General features: G+C 43.2%; 1 protein-coding gene across 6 annotated transcripts in view; it reads left to right on the forward strand.

Annotated features, from left to right (window-relative positions):
- The window catches only part of MYOF (myoferlin), a 152,946-nt gene extending 137,189 nt beyond the window's left edge, over nucleotides 1-15,757 (forward strand). For 5 of the 6 annotated variants that reach the window (XR_011537338.1, XM_070609490.1, XM_008520669.2 and 2 more), the window contains 8 exons: nucleotides 2,147-2,235; nucleotides 2,324-2,419; nucleotides 6,028-6,169; nucleotides 8,518-8,617; nucleotides 10,985-11,175; nucleotides 13,180-13,289; nucleotides 13,674-13,821; nucleotides 15,193-15,757. Coding sequence is in view for 4 of the 6 variants with exons in the window: in XM_070609490.1 (XP_070465591.1) it covers nucleotides 2,147-2,235; nucleotides 2,324-2,419; nucleotides 6,028-6,169; nucleotides 8,518-8,617; nucleotides 10,985-11,175; nucleotides 13,180-13,289; nucleotides 13,674-13,821; nucleotides 15,193-15,231 (915 nt within the window). In the remaining 2 variants the exon portion in view is untranslated. Of the gene's footprint in view, nucleotides 1-2,146; nucleotides 2,236-2,323; nucleotides 2,420-6,027; nucleotides 6,170-8,517; nucleotides 8,618-9,223; nucleotides 9,324-10,984; nucleotides 11,176-13,179; nucleotides 13,290-13,673; nucleotides 13,822-15,192 lie in introns of all 6 variants that reach the window. The other variant, XR_011537336.1, reaches the window with a different exon arrangement.
- The last annotated feature ends 4,847 nt before the right edge of the window (nucleotides 15,758-20,604 follow it).

The following is a 20,604-nucleotide window of genomic DNA, read 5'->3' on the forward strand; positions in this document are numbered from 1 at the left end:
TCCCTTTTGAATACTTTTAGATACACCAAAAATAGAAGTGAAACTCAAATTTGCTTCGTCCCGAAGGGGAATTTATTGTAAGACTTTTCAGGTAACTCACTAAATCCAGACAGGAGAGTGACTATGACTCAGAACAAACTTGGACCAGGATCTCTCCTGTCCCTTATCTATGAGTCTGCTTTAGTCTGCACTCTTCCTGTGATCACCTTCCCATGTGTCAGAATATTGCAGCCAGTTTTAGAGTCGTTTATCTTATAATGTAACCCCATCTACTTCCAAACGTGGAAAGGGTTGGTTGCCCCAAGTTGGCTCCATTGTCCACCACTGGACCATTTGGCTGTAGCCAGGCGGGCAGGGCCTGGGGAAGCAGTTGTGCTTGGCCGGTGAGGCAGTGCCATCTAAGAACAAAGAGCCAGGGAAGAAGATGGCTCTTCCCTGAGCACAAGATGGCTCATCACAAAGACCATATGGACAGTGATGTGGGAGGGTCTGTTCCTAGAAGCTGGAGAGCAGTTTCCAGAGAAGTGCAGAGAGACATGGCAAATGACAAAATAAAACGTGTGGAAGCTTGTTATAATGAAGATTCCTAGGCCATGCCTACAAGGATTCAAATTCAGTAGGTCTGGGATGGGGCCGGGAATCTGAATTTTTAATAAGTGACCTGGAAGTGTTCTGATGTCAGTAGCTAGGAAATCACACATTAAGAAATATTAATCTGATGGATGCAAATATTGTTGACACTGACAGCAGAACCACGGACAAGCTTATCTCTGAAAAGCAGCCATAAGTGGCCTGGGCTTGTTAGATTATTTTGTCACTCACTTCTTGCTTTTATTCTGTTTCATATTTTCATTTCTTTCTTGTCTTATTATTCTTCCTTTCCCCAAAGAGCCCATTCCTCCTCCTCTCTCCCTTCTCACCCCTCAATTGAATAACATGTTGAGAAATCACAAGGCGAGGAAGATTTCTCCCTGGGAATCCACAGGCCCTCCCACCCCCCATCACCTCCACCTACCACATTGGACACACTGTGGCTGGGTCTCAGGAGACACCTCGTTGCCTAATGTTCTGCAGTGTGCTTGATGTGTTGTAGAAGCTTGAGCCCTAGAGATTAGTTGGAAGAGAGTCAGGATCACAGTAAAATATATCCCTTTTCAAGAGCTCCAGTTCATTTTGATCCCAATGCATTAGAAAGCCAATCTAGTGGTTTCCTTGGCAACCTTCTTAAAGACCAGTCTGTTTTTGTTATGAAGGCAGAGTCTACAGAACATCCAAAAACAGTCTGAGGAATTTAAATTGGTTCGTATGGTTGATATAGTTTGTTAATGGCATTCCTAGCCTGTCTGGAAAAACACTCCAGTTAGATAGATGGACCTGGTCTGTGGCAAAGACCTGAGTGGGGCCTCACCAAGATGGTGGCACATGTGTCAGTCTAGGCTTTCACCCTCCCTCTTCTGCAAGCCTCCTCCCAAGTGGTTGGCACTAGCGAGCCAATGGCAGGGAGTCCTCAACTTTGGGTAACAGTGATGTCCTTGTCGTTGTTTGAGTCTCTCCTTAGAAAGTGCTATGTTGTAAGTTTTTCTTTTACAAAATTAAATGCCATTTATATTATTTTGATTTTCTGTCTTGAGTAAGTGGAGAAACCCTTTGGTGTCACAAACTGGGACCGATATCAAGTAGGCAATGTGATGACGACTAGAGTGACAGTGTGAGAACTGTTCTGAAGATGAAGGTCCCAACTTTAAGTCGTTGTAGGAGGGTGTGTGTTTCTATGTGTGAGTGTGTTTGTGTGTGAACGTGTTTGTGTGTATGAGTCTGTGTGTTTGTGTGTGTGTGTTAGGTGTTGTGTTAGCAATGAGACGCCCTTCATGTTATTAACCAGGGGAGACTCAGACTACAATACAGGTGGGTATGTGCAGCCATCAGAGACTCCTGGATGAGAGTGGGGAGTGAGTGGCATACATGACATTGAAGATGTAAGATTCACCTTGGTTCATTCTTCTACTCCATTTTTTTTGCCTTCCACATGGAGTAATAAATTAGCAGGCCCAAAGGACTAGTTTCATTTAAGAAATATGAAAGAAAATTGTAGTCTGTACACCCCATAATATAATTTCATTTCTCTTTCAACTTTTGAATGACTTAGGGAAAACTTCAGATGTGGGTGGATGTTTTTCCCAAGAGTTTGGGGCCACCAGGCCCTCCTTTCAACATCACACCCCGGAAAGCCAAGAAGTAAGTAGTCTTGAGACCCTGTTATATTGGACTGGGGTCTTGGCTCAGGACCACAGAAGAAAACACCTTCAAAATGTGCTCCTTTCAGATACTACCTGCGTGTGATCATCTGGAACACCAAGGACGTTATCTTGGACGAGAAAAGCATCACAGGAGAGGAAATGAGCGACATCTATGTCAAAGGGTGAGGGTAGCATGCAAGAGCCTTTGACAAACTCAGGCAATCAAACAGACTCTCTCTTTCATCAGTTGTCATTATTGAAGGTGTTCACTGCAGGATCCTTGGATCCTCCATAGATAAAGAGGAACCTCGTTATCAGAAGCTATTTTACGTCACTAATGCAATCTCCTTAGGAAACTTCAGGGTTTGTCTCCTGTCTCTCCAGGGAGAGAGAACAGAAAGAAAAGAGAAACTTGTATGGATCTTGTTAATGGGCAGAGGTATCTAATGCCTATAAGAACTGATAAATATTTCTTCATTTTGCTTTTAAGGAAGTGGGCTTTGTTCAGTTTATTAGCGCAGATTTGTTATTTCTGAGACTTTTTAGTCAAACAGTTCTTTTTTATTTCTTTTTGATACCTTGAATAACTAGACTTAGAAACATAAGTAAAGCTTCCAAAATCTCTTTCGATATATATTTTATTACGAGCAGCTAATGTCCATGGAAAAGAGAAATGGTTAGCAGATTTTTTTTAAATCATTAATTCCACCAACATGTACTGAGTGCCTGCATCCACTGTGTAAAGTGTCATAGTTGTTCATTATTCTGTTACTTGCATAATTCACTTCCAGATAATCCATGTTGATGTTAGTTTTGGTTATGCCTTGACCACAGATGTTGAGGACAGAAGTAATTAAGAAGTGATTAAGACGTAGTGATTAAGAAGCCAGACTCTGGAGTCAAACTGCCTGGGTTGAAATCCTGGTACTTTCCCTACTAGCTGGGCAAGTTAGTAAGCTCACTGCTCCTCATCTGTGAAATGGAGTTAATGGTACTATCCACTGCTCTGGGAAAGTCAGAAGATTGAGTTACTCAGAGCACTTAGGATAGTGCCTGGCAGACAGTAAACACTATGTGTATTGGTTAGGGTTCTCCAGAGAAACAGAACAAGTAGGAGATAGATGTGTGTGTGTGTGCATGTAGAGAAAGAGAAAGAGAGAGAGAGAAAGATAGATAGATAGATAGATAGATAGATAGAGATTTTTTATGAGGAATTGACTCACATGATTATGGAGGCTGAGAAGTCCCACAATCTGCCATCTGCAAGCTGGAGACCCAGGAAAACTGGGGTGTAATTCAGCCTGAGTTCGAAGGCCTGAGAACTCTGGCAGTCAATGCTGTAAATCCCAGTCTGAGGTCAGGGGAAGATGAGATATCCTAGTTCAAGCAATGAGGCAGACAAAAGGCTGGATTCCTATCTTCCTGTGCCTTGTGTTCCATTCAGGACCTCAACAGATGGGATGATGCCCACCCACACTGGGAACAGCAGTCTACTTACTGAGACCGCCAATTCAAATTCTAGTCTCATCCAGAAACGCCCTCACAGACACACCCAGAAACAACGTTTAATCTGGGCACCCCGTGGCCAGTCACATTGACACGTAAAATTAACCATCACACTATTTGAATGTTAGCTGGGATTATTACTGTTCCACAGAAACTGAGTTTGGTTCCTTGATATGTAAAAGATAAGACTTGTTGACATTTAATATATTCATAAAGTGAGAACAAAGTTTCACTTATGATCCCAAGTGACCTTCAATCAAAACTTTGTCAAAGACATAATTACTGTCATTTAGGTTCACTGTCAACAGGGAATGTTTCATCAAGTTCTTCATTATTCTTTCTCACTTCACGATCTTATTACCATTCCCCAAGGAAAACTAATCCCAGCTAATTATATACATGCAAATTTGTTTGACTATCATGAGCATTGTCTTTTTTCAAATCAGGAAAACAAACTCAAGTAGTACCAGACCAAGAAAAACACTCCTCTAATCAAAGAATAAAATGCAACCTAAAGAACCATGTCATATTTGGAATTAAAATATAAATACTATATGTGAACAGATGAGTAATGCATAAATAATATGCCCAGCACTTCGCACATGTGGGTATTACATACAAAGTTATGCATATGTGTACACAAATACATGCACTTAGAGTAGTTAACTTGTTTTAAAATTAAAATGTGAAAAGATTCATATTTAAAATTAAATGTGAAAAGATCCATGAAGAAAGAGAGGGAGGAGCTGCAGAGGGTGAGCAGTCTAGGGGTGGATGGATCATGGTGACACTTTTGTGGATGGGCAGGAAGTGAAGCCACTGAGGCCCTAACCAGAGTGTGGACTCTCTTCAGTGAGTTAGTTCAAAAGCTTCAAAGTTAATCGTCAAAAGGAATCTTTCAACAAAGTTATCTAGTCAGTTAATTGAGAGGCAAAAAGTAAAACTATTGTAGTTGATAGATATTAATACCACTACTAATAATAGGACCTAATATTAGCACATGACTGTCTTGTCTCCATGCTCCTTTGAGGCTAAGTAACAGGCCTGGACACTGGAGTCAGACAGACCTGGGAGTTTTACTTAATTCTGTCCGTTACTGGCTATGTGGCCTTGTGTAAGATCTATATCCTCTGTGAGCCTCAGTTTCCTCATCTATGAAGTGGAGATAGTTATACAGTTGGGAAGAATAAAATAAGGCACGCTGAGTGCCTGGTTCATAGCAGATGATCATAAACATAGTTAGGATTTCCCCCTTCCCACTCTGGCCCTTCTAAGCCATGATCTCATTCTGTCCTCATGTGGACCATGAGAAGGGAGCACATATAATTAACCTCATTTTACAGATGGGAGACGAAGCTCAGAGAGTCAAGTGGCAGAGCAAGTTCACAGCCAGGCCTGCCTCCTACCGAGAATCTCTATATGTGGGGTCCAGGCAGCAATATTTTTAAAAGCTCCCCAGTTGATTCCAGTGTGATTCTAGTGTGTGCCCAGTTTTGGGAACCGCACATTCTACCACTTTACCGGTCTAAAATCTAGCGTCCCTGGTTCCAAACCAGGAGTCTTCCCGATAGCAGGCAGATGTGCCAACTTCCTCCCGGGCACATTCACTCATTCCTTCCTTCAACAGGTCTGTGATGTGCCCGGCACAAGCCAAAGGAGCCTTTTCAAATGTCAAAAGTTGAGATGTTAAGTTGTTTATGGAAATGAATTTTCATAGATATGTGTATGAAAAGAGCAGTTGACATCTCCCTTGCTAGTCTCATTAGCATGATCATAGTGAATTTAGGAATAATGAAAAAAGAAAGCTGTAAGACACTTGAGTGGTGCCTGTTTTGTTTGCCTAAGTAAAATATGGAAGAGGAAGTGCTAAAATTCTGAACTAACTCGTATTCATTGAGGCTATCAGCGGTGATGACAGACACTGATGAGTTATAGTTATGAAGACTAACATCATAGCCAGCAAGCTTCAACGTTCCCAAAATAGAAGCTAAAGTTGTTGACATTTTCCAGAAAATTTCACCTTATCCCTGTTAACTGAAGTCTAAAGGGTTTCCTGCTTTGGTTTTAGAGGAGTTAGTTATATTTTATTTGGCTACAACCTGTGTTGGATGCAACAGGGCGCCTCCCCTTTATAAATCACCCCCCAGCTCTGTAGATAACTGGAACCTGCCCAAGAAAAGTGCATTCATTCTCCTGCCCGTCACTCCCCTCATCACTGCACAATTTTGTGGCTAGATTACTTGTCAATCACATGAAGCTAAATCTGTTTGCCTCTGCTTTTCAGCTGGATTCCTGGCAATGAAGAAAACAAACAGAAAACAGATGTCCATTACAGGTCCTTGGATGGCGAAGGGAATTTTAACTGGAGATTCGTTTTCCCATTTGACTACCTCCCAGCTGAACAACTCTGTATCGTTGCTAAAAAAGTGAGCTCTGAAATATGCCATCAGGAAGTGGGTGTCATGGGGCTTCCTTAAGCAGACACTCAGAGAATGTCGGAGCTGCTCCGCGCTTGCAGGTCATGAGTCCAGCTCCCTTTTGGTACAGATTGGGACTCAGAGACCCACAGATACTTGCCCAGAGTCACACAACTATTTGGGTAATTAGGAAGTATAAGGAACACAGCTTTCCTTCCCTAACGTGTTGACAGCAGAGTGAAGGATCAGACACAGGGTAGAAGTGGGCATCTTGTACCAATATATACAATAACCCAAGTGTATGTTTATGTCATGTGGAGACCGACGTCTTCCCATGATAAGTGGAACTGTTGGACTAATTAACCAAACACAGGGAAAATATTAAAGTAAGTGAAATTTTCCGTTTAGCTTCCTTATTAAACCTCAGCTTCTGTCTTACCTCCTTCAGAAGCATTCTGTGAGAGTTCAAGGCCCTCATGGTCTTAATTAGTAACACTCTCAGTTACAGAACTCAACTCAAACTGGCTTATACCAAAAAAGTGACTTATTGGCTCACCTTACTGAAAAGTTTAGTGTGGCTGGCTTAAGGAATCCCTACATCCTGAGTTGAACTAGTGTCGTTAGAAATTGCTCTCACTTTCTCTGCCTCTCTGCACTGCCTTCTTTTGTGGGCCTCATTCCCTGGTGGAGGCAAGATGGCTGTCAGCACCCCAGCTCACGTCCTGCCCTCTCAGCAAGTTCAACAGAAAGAGATGAACAAATCCCCCATGACGCCAACCAGAGTTCTGGAATTGGCCTCAGAGTCTTTGCCTGTTTGGGGTCACATGCCTATCCCTGAACCAACTAACGTTGCCCAGGGATGCAATGCTCTGATTGGCCCGGCTCTGGAGTTAGGGATGGAATCAGCTCTTCTCAAATTGTAGGGTCTGGAGAAGGGAGTCACCAAGGAAAAGCTGGGCACTTTCATCCCAAAAAGGGGCCTGAAACCTGGGTAGGTAATATTAACAGATGTCGTCTATAGGTCCCCCGTACCATTCCCACCCCCCACCATTCTATAAACTTTCCCTAGTTCTGCCTGATCACCCCCTCCCCACACCTGATCAAAATGTACATGTCCTTTGTCCCATCTGGCCAGACATTACCTCCTGCCGGCCCTACTCAGTGCTGATGCTGCAGTGAGCACTTATTCTGTGCCAGGTGAGATGAATACCTTCAAAGGGCACTTTCTAGAGACACAGAGGCTCACCCGACATTGAATCGCGCACGCTTTCAGGGGGTGAGGCAGACCAGGGGGAAGGTGAGGGGTTTGGGGTCAGGCAGGCCTTTAGGTAAAGTTATCTTTCCTATTTACCCACACGTGGAGCTGGACCTCCCTGTGCCATGAGTGGTGCTTGGAGCATGACCCCACACAGGACAGGCAGGTGGGGCCAGACAGCAGCAGAGTATGCTTCCCAGCCCCTCGGAGCCCGGCCCCCTGAACCCTGCAAAGGGGGCACATTCCTGGAACGTCATCTGAAAAATAAGAAACAACCCAACGATCTTCCTTCAAATTCATGAAGTTTTGCAGGAAAATTCTCTTTCTGCCGGGGCCAGAGGTACATAGGTGTAGTTAGGCTATGGACGTGGTGTTATTCTTGGCTAATATTGTCTGGGCAGACACAGGGACCAGAGGTGAGAATTTGGAGGACCCTTACCCACTCCTCCCGCTGCCTGACTAGTGTGAGGGATCTGGGGGTCTTAGTTGACCACAGCATTAAAAACCAGCAATATCTTTCAAAAGCCAGAAATGCCAGGACATTTTAAATCTGTGCTGATAAAAGAGTCAGATGTAGGCCCCAGTCTCCTCACCCCCGTGTGAAATGAGTCTGCTCAGGCATCCACGTGAAGCTGGCAGAAGGTCTGTTGGGGGGGGGGGGCGGGGGGGGGTGGAAGGTGCTGAGCAGAAGCGACACCCCGGCAGGTGATACTGTGCGCCAGGCTAGAACAGCTTGGCTTTGCGAAGATAATCTAAGCAGGCCATGGTGGTCCTCAGCGGGAGATATAATCACTCCCCAAACCCCAGGAGTGGCAGCAGGAAGTCACACTTGATAGGAATGTGGCAGGAAACCTTCTGTCTGGAAATTGTCTGGGACATCCTTTTTGTCACCCAGCAGGTAGCCTTGAGATTTCCTGGGGAGCCCAACTGCACTCCATACGCATGGAGTGGAAGGGTAGGGACAAGGGGAGGAGGTGCCGGGGGTGCAAAGGAGAGAAAAGGCCCCATGCCTTAATGCTGGGCTTTCAGGGGACCCAAGGAGAGGGGTTCAGAGTCCAGTCATCAGTGTCATTTGGCTTGTCTATTTCTTTTGTCATTTCAGGAGCATTTCTGGAGTATTGACCAAACTGAATTTCGGGTCCCACCCAGACTGGTCATTCAGATATGGGATAATGACAAGTTTTCTCTGGATGACTACTTGGGTAGGCATTATTTTTGGAAATTTTCCTCCAAGAAATTGTACTCGGAACTAGTGAAATAATTAAAACTTGGAATCAGTTATTTAAATCTTCAGTACTTGTGGGTAATTAGGGGTGGGGGCACACTCACCACCTGGATGTCCTCTGGGCAGTGTGGCCTGCCTGTCCGCTATCTCAGGTCCTTTGAGAAGTGCGCACAGTGACTGTCACCCCTTTCTGTGGGCTCAGTCCACTCTTCCGGGCTCCTGTGGAGCCTCTGCACCAGCTCCTGTCTCCTGTTTTCACAGAGGGATGTCACACCCCTGCCTCCACTTCCAAACCACCCCCTCTCTCTCTCCTCAGCACCTCAGAGTTGGCTCCCACCCTCCTCCTCCACGTTGCTCTCAAAGTTACTGAGGTCCCCCAGTCTCCCCAGCCATTGTTGTTCCCCCAGGTCCATCGTCCTCTGTGGCTGAAGGCACTTATTAAACCCCCCACTCTGGGCCCCTCCCTTTTGTGGCATCACCCACCACCCCCCAATAGCGCAGCGCTCGTGTGATTCTGCTATCCCAGACTTTGGCTCTGTCTCACTGGCCTGCTCTCTTTCTTCCTCGTACTTTCTAAATACAGGCCTTTGTGTTCCCTGGGGTCCTTCAGCTCTTCCCCAGGCCCTCCCAGTGATGAACCCACTCTCACCTCGGTTGAAGGTGAAGTTTCACCTTTCAGCAAGGTATGACTTCGGAACCAGGCTGTGCAGCCTGATTGTCCACAGTGCCTGACCTATGGTAATAAGAAACTATTATGACGGATCATATTGCAGCATATCCATGTATCAAATCAACACATTGTCCACCTTAAACTTACACAATGTTTTGCATCCATTATATCTCTATTAAGAAAAAAAACTATTATGATGATTATTCCCAATTCCCCAAGAGAAACTTTCACTTTTATGTTTGGCTGGCCCCTCAAATTTATCATGACCAAAATCAAACTCAGCCTTTCTTCCCTGACCTCATACCTGCTGTCCTCATGAACTTCTTTTGCTGTTCATGGTCCCTCCATTGTCCCAGTCGCCCAGGCGAAAGTACCCCGAGTCCTCTGTGGGTCCTCTCTTTCCCCCAACTCAGTCCTATAATCTCTTTATTATGCATATTTATTTTCTTATTTCCGTAATCTCTGCCACTTGCCAGTTCAGACCGAATTTTCTCTTGGCTAATTGTTACAGTAGCTCCTAACTCATCTTCCTGCTTCCAGGACATCTTTCCTGGCAGAGGAAGAGCCCCTGGTGGCCAATGGCTGTATCTTGTTCATCCCTTTACCTCTCACAATGCTAAGTGCAGTGGCTTTGACTTAGCCGGTGCTTAATAAGAATTGAACAAACAAGTAAGTATGCAAGTATGCTAACTTATAAAGCATACAGCAGTAAATTCCAGAATAGTAGAAGCTTTTCCCTTGGGATTTAAATGAAATAGTCTGACAACAAATAAAGAGAATAAGTACATTTCTAAATGGCTAGTGGGCAAATGGTTGTAGCTATCACCAAAAGGAGAGACAAGATAAAAGCAGGAATTAGCTCAAGAAAGGCTGAGTAAATCGTGGGCTATGCGTCCGTTATGAAATGAAGGGCATGTTCTGAACCTGACAGTTTAAAGAGACTCTTCATAACCTCCCTGTTTCCTTTGCTGCCACTGTTGGAGATCAGCTCTTCTCCCAGTAGTCCATAGATCTGACCCCACATCACACATGCCCTTTTCTTAAGGAAAGGGCTCATGGGAGTTCCCAAGCCCAAAAGGCAGTCAGTTAAGGTGGTACCACATAGTTTATGCCTCACATCACAGAAGAGAAAATATACTTTTGCGGGCACCCTGATCTGGGCGTCTTAGTTTCTAGAGACAATGTTCTGCTGAGTTGCTGTGTTCCTTCTCAAGCTCCTGTTTCTGAGGTTACACTAGGATAGACTTGAACGTCACTGTTCCATGCGGCTTCCCATGTTCCAAGTGCCAGTTATCTTTACCCAAAGCCAAATGGCCTCTGTGCTGAGGGCAGCTCGGAATCAATATGAGCAAATTCCAAATTCAAGTTCAGCGGAAATCGTCTCTAGATCTTTAATGATTTTGAGCTTGTAGAACAGCTCTGTTTAATCTTACATCTTTGAGAAACAAAAGGTATAGTCCTCTGTGAGATGCAGAGCAGTGGACAGATATTTCTTCTGCCATTTTCCATCCTATCTGGAAAGAATTTTAAACGTCTACCAGGGTCCCTTTCTCTAACTCATCCATCACCTGTTCAAAATCACTGTCTGCTCTCCCCTGACAAGAACATTCTGTTCACTTATGAACATGGCTGATCCACTTGAAGCTTATTTGGGTTTAATGTTTCCTTGGCTAGGTTTCCTGGAACTTGATTTGCATCATACCATCATTCCAGCAAAATCGTCGGAGAAATGCAATTTGGACATGATTCCAGACCTCAAGGCCATGAACCCCCTTAAAGCTAAAACCGCCTCACTGTTTGAGCAGAAGTCCATGAAAGGATGGTGGCCATGCTATGCAGAGAAAGATGGCTCCCGTGTGATGGCTGTATGAGTATTTCTTGGTTGGGGGTTGTTTATTCCTTTTATTACTTAGGTTTTGCCCTTTATCAATAGATGTACTCCAGATAAGATAAGGGAGTGTTAAATTGGTGCGATTTTAAATCATGGGGACAGTGTGGACCTGGGATTATAAGAAAAGATGGGGGATGCCATGAGCATATTTTGGGGTTGAGTGGAAGTGGAGGGGTTGAAACTGTCAAAAAATTGGGAGTCTGAGTGCTTGCACTATATTTCTTTAAGACCCTCCTTCACCAGGAAGGTTTTTTTATCCTGAGTTTCCAGTACAATCCAGTACAGAAAAAGGAACTTCAAATTTGAGCTCTTCTCATTAAAAAAAAAATTTAAAAAAGGTGGAAGAAGCAGGGAGTGCTGCCGTCCATTGAGCAAGAAGGCCATAATTTATAAGCAAGTTTGGAGAACTCAAGATATACTGTGATATAGAAGCAAAAGTGCAGGTTACCATGCCGTGTCACAAAAGACTTCCTAATTATCATGTATTATTAACAATAGCCAACACTTTAGATCATTGATTATGAACCAGGCAACGTGCTTGGTGCACTTACGCCTTGCATTCATAGTCTTGTTTTTAAAAACAATTTTGAGGTATAATTTACATAAATAAACTGCACCCATTTAAAGTTCACAACTCAATGAGTTTCAGCAGATGTATGCACTCATGAAACCACCACCAGAATAAAAATCCAGAACATTCCCATTACCCCAAAACTTTCTTTGTGTCCTTTGCAGTCTGTGGCTTCCCTCACCCCTGGCCCAGGAAACCGCTTATCTGCTTTCTGCCGTTATTGATTAGTTTGCACATAATCTCATTTAGTTCTGCTGACAACCCCATGGAGTAGGCATTATCTCCACTTTATAAATTCGACAGACAGGCTTGGAGGGGGCCAGTCCCGTGACTGAGTGGTTAAAATTCTGTGTGCTCCTCTTCAGTGGCCCAGGTTCGTGGGTTCAGATCCTGGGCACGGACCTGCTCCACTCATCGGCCATGCTGTGGCAGCGTCCCACCTACAAAATAAAAGAAAATTGGTACAGATGTTAGCTCAGGGCTAATCTTCCTCAAGCAAAAAAAAAGAAAGAGGAGGATTGGCAACAGATGTTAGTTCAGGGCCGATCTTCCTCACCAAAGAAAAAACAAAAAAAGACCCAGGCTTAGAGAGATGGAGCACCTTGCTACAGTCAACATAGGAGTCATCTGTGCTCCCCCACCTAAACGATTGTCAAAGTCAAAGATTGTCAAACTGTTCGTGACCTAATGGGCTTTCTAGGGTCCTAGAAAGCCTGTTACAACCTTGGTTAAGGCTGGCTGTACAAGTGAGCAAGTTTCTAGACTTCTTTCAGCCTTAGTGTTCTCACGTGCACAGGAGGATAATGGCAGTACCTGCCTTATAGACTTGCCATGAGCATTACATGAGATTACCGTATAGAAGGCTTAAGCAGCGCCCAGTGCATCACTCAGGAACCTGGGAACAGGGAGGCAGCATTCATTCATTCACTCATTCATTTGTTTATTCAGCTAGTGTACATAGGTACCCACTAAATGCCAGCAATGCTCCTCGCAGTGTGGGTATATGGTAAGTGTGAAGCTTGTAGGCTCTCTTGGAGCCTGCAGTTATACCAGATACTCTGATTAACAGTAGTCGGGGTAATCTGGGTCCAAGTAAAGTAACAAAGAAAGGTGTGTGAGAAGGCAAAGAGATGGATGTGAGAAAGTTAGAATGATGGGGATACAGAGCATAGAAAGCAGGGAGCAGGGAGGAGAGAAAGCAATTTGTCCTTGCAGTTTCCCACACAGAGTCAGTTCAGAAACACGTGGAAGAGGAAATGTGATGAAATCTCTTGAGGAAAATTTAAGGCAATCTAAGGATTGTTTTACAAAAATACAAATCATTGCTCAGGGAATACTCCTTGGGTTGAAGTGAAAATATTTATGAAACGTGATGTCATATGTTTAACCTGTTCTGCTTTACTGAAGGGGAAAGTGGAGATGACGTTGGAAGTCCTCAATGAGAAGGAGGCCGACGAGAGGCCAGCCGGGAAGGGACGGGATGAACCCAACATGAACCCCAAGCTGGACCCACCAAAGTGAGAGGGCCTCTTTGTTCTCGGTGTTGTCTGATTCCCAAACACCTGCAGTCTGAAAGTCCCCCTTCCAATTGGCTTAATGGAATGGATTAGCGGTTGTCCTTCTAATTTTATACTTAATAGTGGGGGGTAGGGACTGGAGAGGTTGGTGATCTGGCTTTATTTTAATCGTTCCGTTTTCCCATGAACACAAAGTCCAGTGTGCCTTCAGCATCTTAGGAAGCCATAATAGGTTAAAGAGTCTTTCTCAGCCAACTAAGGGGAATACGATCTTTTCTTGACTTTGTAAATGTTATTGATTATTTTTTAAACTGTGTTATGCTCTGAGGTGAAATAGCTGTCTCTTCTGAGTTGGGTAGGTAATACCGTTTCTTTGCAATTTAGCCGACCAGAAACCTCCTTCCTCTGGTTCACCAACCCGTGTAAGACCATGAAGTTCATCGTGTGGCGCCGATTTAAGTGGGTCATCATCGGCCTGCTGATCCTGCTGATCCTGCTGCTCTTCGTGGCCGTGCTCCTGTACTCCTTACCGGTGCGAGCCCTTGGCCTCTTGTCTTTGCTTTTGTGTGTGAATTGTGGTCGGCCATCTAACTTCATATTAGCCTTTATTGCTGTTCGGAAGAATGACCTACTTAGCAGTTACGGCGTCACAACCCTCAGCCTTTGGAAAACATACAGTAATGTGTTCTGTGATTAGAATTACATTCTTAGAGTTTCACAAATTACAGGCAAAATATTATGGTCTGCAAAAAGCTTTGGTTTCAGGAATTCTCGGAGAAATCTCTCAGGCCTTTATCAATGTACATTTGGACTATAGCCAGTATTTCCAGTTGAGCTTCTTGCCTTCAGACTTTCTTGTTCCAAACCATCCTGCATGCTAACTCCTTATCCTGGTATTCACGGATTCCCAAATTAGGCTCATTATAGGTCTACACAAACCCTGAACTCCACCCTAACTAGATAGTTGGCCCCCCAAACAAGTATTGCCCTTACCTGCCAGGTTGCCTTTGCCAATGCTATGCCTTTGCCCATGTATTTATCAAAATCTTACTCATTTGTTAAGGCCCACATCATAAAACCTCCTCCTTAAATTAACCTCAATCACTCCAGTCATAATTGGGAGTACAAATGGGAAGTTAGGCAGGATGCCTAGAAGGAGTACCTTCATTCCTCCAGTCAAGGAATTTATTGGGCATCTACTATATGCTAGGAATTGGGGTGCAGAGATGACCAAGGCATGATTTCTGCCCGTGAGCAGTTCATAGCCGGACGACAAGCGACATATGAACAAGTAAATTCCTATGAGAGGCAAGCTGTTTTAGAGATATGAACAAATGACCGTAGGATCCCATTGCTGACGATAGTCTCAGCCAAGGAGGGGGCATTTAAGCTCAGTTTGTCAAGTGGAGAAGGGATAGTCAAGACATTCAGATACTCTCACTTCAATTCATGTTAACAATAATATAGATTATTTCATATTTAGGAGCATAATCATACAACCACCATAGTGGTACAATCCTCTCAGTCTGTTAGCTGTGAGTCCATGACACTGTTTTCCAGCTGTAGGTGGTCCAGTCTGTCTGAACCATTTAAACAACTCCTCATAGTTATTTTTTTTTTCCTTATTTAAATTCTATTGATTTAAACCAGTGGTTCTCAACTGGGGGAGATTTTTGCACCCTAGAGAACATTTGGCAATGTCTGGAGACATTTTAGTTGTCACAAAGTGGGGGTGCTATGGACATTTAGTGGGTAGAGGCCAGGGATGCTGCTAAAATCCTGCAATGCACGGGACAGCCCCCTACAAGAAAGAATCATGTGGCCTAACTGTTAATAGTGCCAAAGGTGAGGAACCTTAACTTAAATAGATGTATTTTTAATGCTGTTTTTGTTTCCTTTTCAGAACTATTTGTCAATGAAGATTGTGAGGCCAAATGCGTAGTGAAAGCAAAGGCTTCCTTTCAAGAGTCATCCAGCAGTGAGGGGCCCTGTCTCTGTTTATGGACCAAAATCAGGAGTGGTTCTATTTGTGTCTGAGGCTGCATTCCAGGGGCAGGCTACTCCTCTGAGGCCCATCGCTTCCCAGAGGGCCTCTGTCCTGGGAAGTCAGGCCAACAAGCAACATTTTTATCTTATTGTCTCTTGAAATATTAAAAGTTTTAACCATGTTTTTCAGAATATTTTTCAAGGTGGCTGGTTCCATTTTAAAATTATCTTTTTTATGTATCCTCAGTTCTATAATTCAGTTTTTGGAAATTGCTGAAATGGAATTCGAAAATTTCTGCATCATGACTTCATATACTTAGTAATCAACAAACAGGAGTATGCATTATAAAAACAGAATAGTTCGAACAATTCTTATTTATGCCTATAACCATTGTTATGATATTATATATGGATAAATGTCATAAGACTCTATTCAACCTCTGTGATGAACCCAAATAAAAATGTTTCACCTTTGACAGATAGCTGATTGTTGAGGCTGTGGGCTGAGTTGGGAAGGAGACAATTCCTAGTCGTCTGGGTCTCAGTGGATGGAAGGCCATAGCCTACCATTTGGCCATAAACCCTTATATGTGTGCTGCCACATCTTGGCCAGAGGGTTAATATAATAAATATGTAATACAATAAATAATAAAATATATAATATAGTAATATAATAAATATATAATATAATAAATAATAACAGCTAACATATATTAAAAGTACTTATTTTATGCACAGCACTGTTTAAGTGCTTTATGCATATTTACTTATTTAATCCTCAAGGTAACTCTGTAAAGGTGGGGGTAACATTATGTAAACCCCATTTCACAGTTGAAGAAATTGAGTCACAAAGAGGTTAAGTAACTTGCCCAAGGCTACACAACCAATAAATGGTAGAGCTGGAATTTGAACCCACCTTTGACACATAGTCTGGGTTCTTAACTTCTTTTAATCACAATACTATACCACCAATGGGAGGGCTGTCAAGAGGAGCATGAAACTGAGATGGTCAAGTAATGAATGACAGTATCAACCCAGTGTGGCTCCATGCTGACCCCAAAGACAGCATGTCTGCTAGAACATGTGAGAACATTGTCCTGTTAATATATGAGACCATGATGACATCAGCAAACAGTTCTATTCAAAGAGCAACACGGAACTGAGGGGAGCAAGAAATGGTGCTGTAATGGACCTTCTGGACATTTACACAATATTATACCATAATGGTGACTATCTTGCTGTTATTGCTGAGTTGTTTTATATTTTGAACATTTTAATTCCTTTCAATATTCTGCCCAAAATCCTAGCCTTCAAAGTGTGCTCAGTACGTAAGAAGATTGAGAGACACAGGGCTAGCTAAATCGGAATGCTCGCCGTTCCCCCAGGCACCTTGCTTCTCCTCCCTGGGTCTGCACACATCATCTCCCATTAGGAACACCTCCACCCACCTGCACTGGTGGATGTTCTGCCCGCCCTTGAAGTTCTGGTTCAAATGCCACTTTTTCCTTGATACCTCTTGGGCCCCAAAGTGATCCTTCAATTTCATAAGTGAATATATTAGTACAACCATTCTAGAGAAATATGTTAAAGGCCTTAAAAATGTTTGTGCCCTTTGACTCGGTAATTCCCCTCCTGAGTATTAACTCCAAGGAAATAATCAGAAAGGCAGCCAAGAGTTCATGTACAGAAATGTATGTTACAGTGTGCTTTAGGAGAGCACAAATCAGAAAAGACCTAAATGCCCAAAGAAAGGGGAATGGTTGAATATATGGTGAAATCCCATATATTGGTACAAGGATGAAAGTATGTCAATTTTTAAAATGTTGTGACTGAGCTAGGAAAATGCTGGTGTATGAGAAACAACAAAAATGCATAAAACAAACCTATATAAAAGAAAGACCCAAATACGTGTGTGTCTATAAGTAAATGCACCAAAATATTAGCTGTGTAAGGAATGTACGCAAGGTCTACATTTGTGCTTATTTAAAGAATAATTTATAAATGTAAGTCAATATTAGAAGTTCATAACTTTTTTTTCCTGTTTAAACTAAGACCTCAAGTTTGATGAATATTGCTATACTTTGTTTCGCCTTATAGCTTTATAGGTGTGACTCATTTCACAACTGACTGTAAGCCCTTGAGGGCAGAGGTAACCCTGTCAGATCCTCAGCCCAGGGTGCCATGGATCAGCAGGCCTGGGTTTGTATCTGGCATGCCTCAGACTCATCCACAACTTGGGAGCAATAATGCCTACTGCACTGGATTGGGATGAAGGCTAAACGGACTCATGTATGGAAAGTACCTTCACAGTGATGCTCAGCAGCTCCTCGATCTGTGGAAGCTTTAGGTGTTGCATCAGACTAGTTAAAGTTTCATGTTCTACTTCCAAAAGTAGAACTAAGAACAGGTTCTTTTCCTTCTAAGACTCACCAGATAGGAGAAAGGCAAGATGTAAGATTGTCTCCTACCTTCTCCAGATGCAGAGAGAAGGAAGGGGTGGGGGGGACCCAAATTCAGGAGGTAGAAAAGGAGGTCACTCCTTGCCACTCCAGGCAGTATTGTAAAGGTTGATATGTGTGGGGGGTACCAGGGACATTTGCATTGTTCCAGTGGTTTTGGTCTTCCCCAGTTTGAGGGTCAATGGGTCCCTCATGAGGTTGACTAGGTGTCATCATGGCTCTCATTATGACTAGCCAGCTATTCATGAACAAGGCCCCTAAGCAGACATACCTTTTAGGCTTTTCAAGTCCTGTTGTATGTACACCCAAACTACTGCTTTCTAACAACATCATGTCATCTTGCTTATAATTGATAGAAGGTCTACAGTTTTTGCCTAATTTAGGGGACACTAACTATAAAAGGGAGACAGTTTTATTTAAAATGGCACTTTCTTGGAGGAAAAATAGGCTCCACAAAAGAGCATTGTTCCAGACAAAGTTGTTATTTGGAATATTTAACAATCAGGATGGCACTGGTACCAATCAATCAGAACAGATGTTTCATGCCATCACAATGGAGAATGGCTATAAAAAAAACTAGAACAGCCATATCAGTATGTGCAGGCTGAATGTTAGCCTTCTTTCCAGGGAACCCCACCAATACACTCTCCCATAGTGCCTGACTCAAGGAATAGTTGCTGAGTCCATAAATGAATGGCTGTGAGGAAAGTCTTTTCCTCCTTTGCCTTCAACGTATCTGGAATCCACTACTGTAGTTTCTTTGAGTAAGTGGCAGTAAAGATCTATTAGGAATGAAATAATTCCCAGAGAGTATTGAGCTGGGCTTTCTGGGTAGCCACCACCCCCACCGCCATCAGCCGCCAGCTCCTCCCATTCCCTCAAAAAATGCTTCATCTTGTCAAAAGATAATGGTCCCTCATTTGAGATTGTTAGCCGCCTGGTGACTTGATAGCTAAAAGCTGGAACTAATCACAGTCCAGTCGGATTGTTGCTTCACTGTGAATTAAATAACACTTAGTCCTAACTGATTCTAGCAAGTGCCACCATTAACACTGGAGCCTTCATTAGGAAAATAAATCTCCATCAATGCCATGGAAATCCTGACAGGCTAACATTTGATTTTGTTTTGTTCTTCCTTCCTCATTTTAAGGCTAGAAAAAAAATATGTCACAATTAGACCTGCATGTTGCTTTAAAGAGCTATTTTAAAAGGTGGGCAGAATTCTGAAACCCATTTTGGAAAGGGAGCAGAGGGGAACTGAGCAGTGTGGTTTTCCAGGTGCTGGCCAAGGGGCAGCTCTTTGCCCTTCCGAGTTCACCCCAGCTCAGAGGACTGTTTGTCCAAAGACTGGAGCGAACTTGTTTCACCACTGTCGAGTGGATGTTGTTACAAACACAACGAGAAGTCGAGGGTGCTTTCCAGAAACTGCTGTTCAGTTCAGAAAAAGTACAACTTGACTACCATATGGGGAACCAACCTTGACAATGATTTCAAAGTTTAAAAACTCTCTACAGTTTAAATATTATCGTGCTAAATAGATTTCTCTGTGAGCCCAATACATTCAGGACTCTGGACCATATGCACATAGCCTCCCAAGGCAGATGGGAATTCCATTCCGAAGAATGCTTTTCAAAGTCCGCTTGATGTGGAATTAGTTCATAATGGAGTCGATGTTGTAAATAGATTAAGCACCCGCCATCTTGCAGCTGAGTTTCGTGTTTGTTCAGCGTTGAATGGCAACTCCCTAATCTTTCTTAGGTTAAACATAATGGGGTCCCAAGGAAGATCAAAGGAAGGCTGCTTTTCCCCTGGATATACATCGAAATGAAATGCCAGAGTTCATGAAGTTCAAGAAAAACACAAGAGAAACGTGTAACAAGGACTAACTGCAAAACCTAACGAGGAAGGGAGCGTAATGAAAAACACAGGCCCACCATATGTATGGTCAATCTCATAACTTTAGAGGTGCGACTTTGTAGGAGACATGGGCTCGAGATTTTTACTATTAAATAAACATAACAAGAAAGGCAAATCATAATTTTTTGAGCGACTCCCTTACAGCAAATTGAAAGCTACCCAGGGCAACCTGATTTTGCCAAAATTTATCTCAACTTCTTAAAAAGGCCTATTCAGCCCTTGACTAATATTAATGTGCTACTTCCATGTGTTTTCACAAAATCCTAGAGCCAAACCCGTAATCCTCCCCCCGTCATATTTCAGCTAAGTCCTGCCCCGGTAATTATCAGGAGGAGGACCAGGAATATCCAGCTGGATTCCAACGCGGCACGGCAGCCTCTCAGATGAGGTTTCACCTGGGTCAACAGGATAAACAAAATAAATGGATGGAATCCTGTCTTAGAGGCGGCAAGAGCATGGGGCCAGGGGATTCCAGACGTCTGGAAGCCTGTGAGCTCTCACCAGCTTGGTCACCACGTAACACTGGGACTTTGGGCATCTCCTCTCGGGCCTCCTTTCCCTCAGTTGTGAAAGTAAGCATTGAATTAAATGATTTTGTCTGTCCCAGCATTGTTTTATGGTTCTGCTTGTCTGAGGCTTGGTTTCCTCATCTGTAAAATTGGGACGATAATCCTCATAGAATGATTGTGAAGACAAAATGATTTAAAAGATGCAAAAGTGCTTAGAACAGTGCTTGAGACAAAGCAAGCACTCAATATGCTCTAGTTATCGTCATCATCATCGGACAAGAACAGCTAAACGGAAATGGGCAAGAAGTTGACAGACATGTTCTGATTTTGAAATGTAGCCTCTGAAAGGATGTGAATCACCACTATCCAAAATGATACTGATTCCCCCCCCAAGTTCTAACTGCACGTTCCATATTAGAGAAAGCAGATAAAAATGCTAAGGCA

This window comes from Equus przewalskii, chromosome 1, assembly GCF_037783145.1.
Source record: "Equus przewalskii isolate Varuska chromosome 1, EquPr2, whole genome shotgun sequence".
Taxonomy (NCBI): Eukaryota; Metazoa; Chordata; class Mammalia; order Perissodactyla; family Equidae; genus Equus; species Equus przewalskii.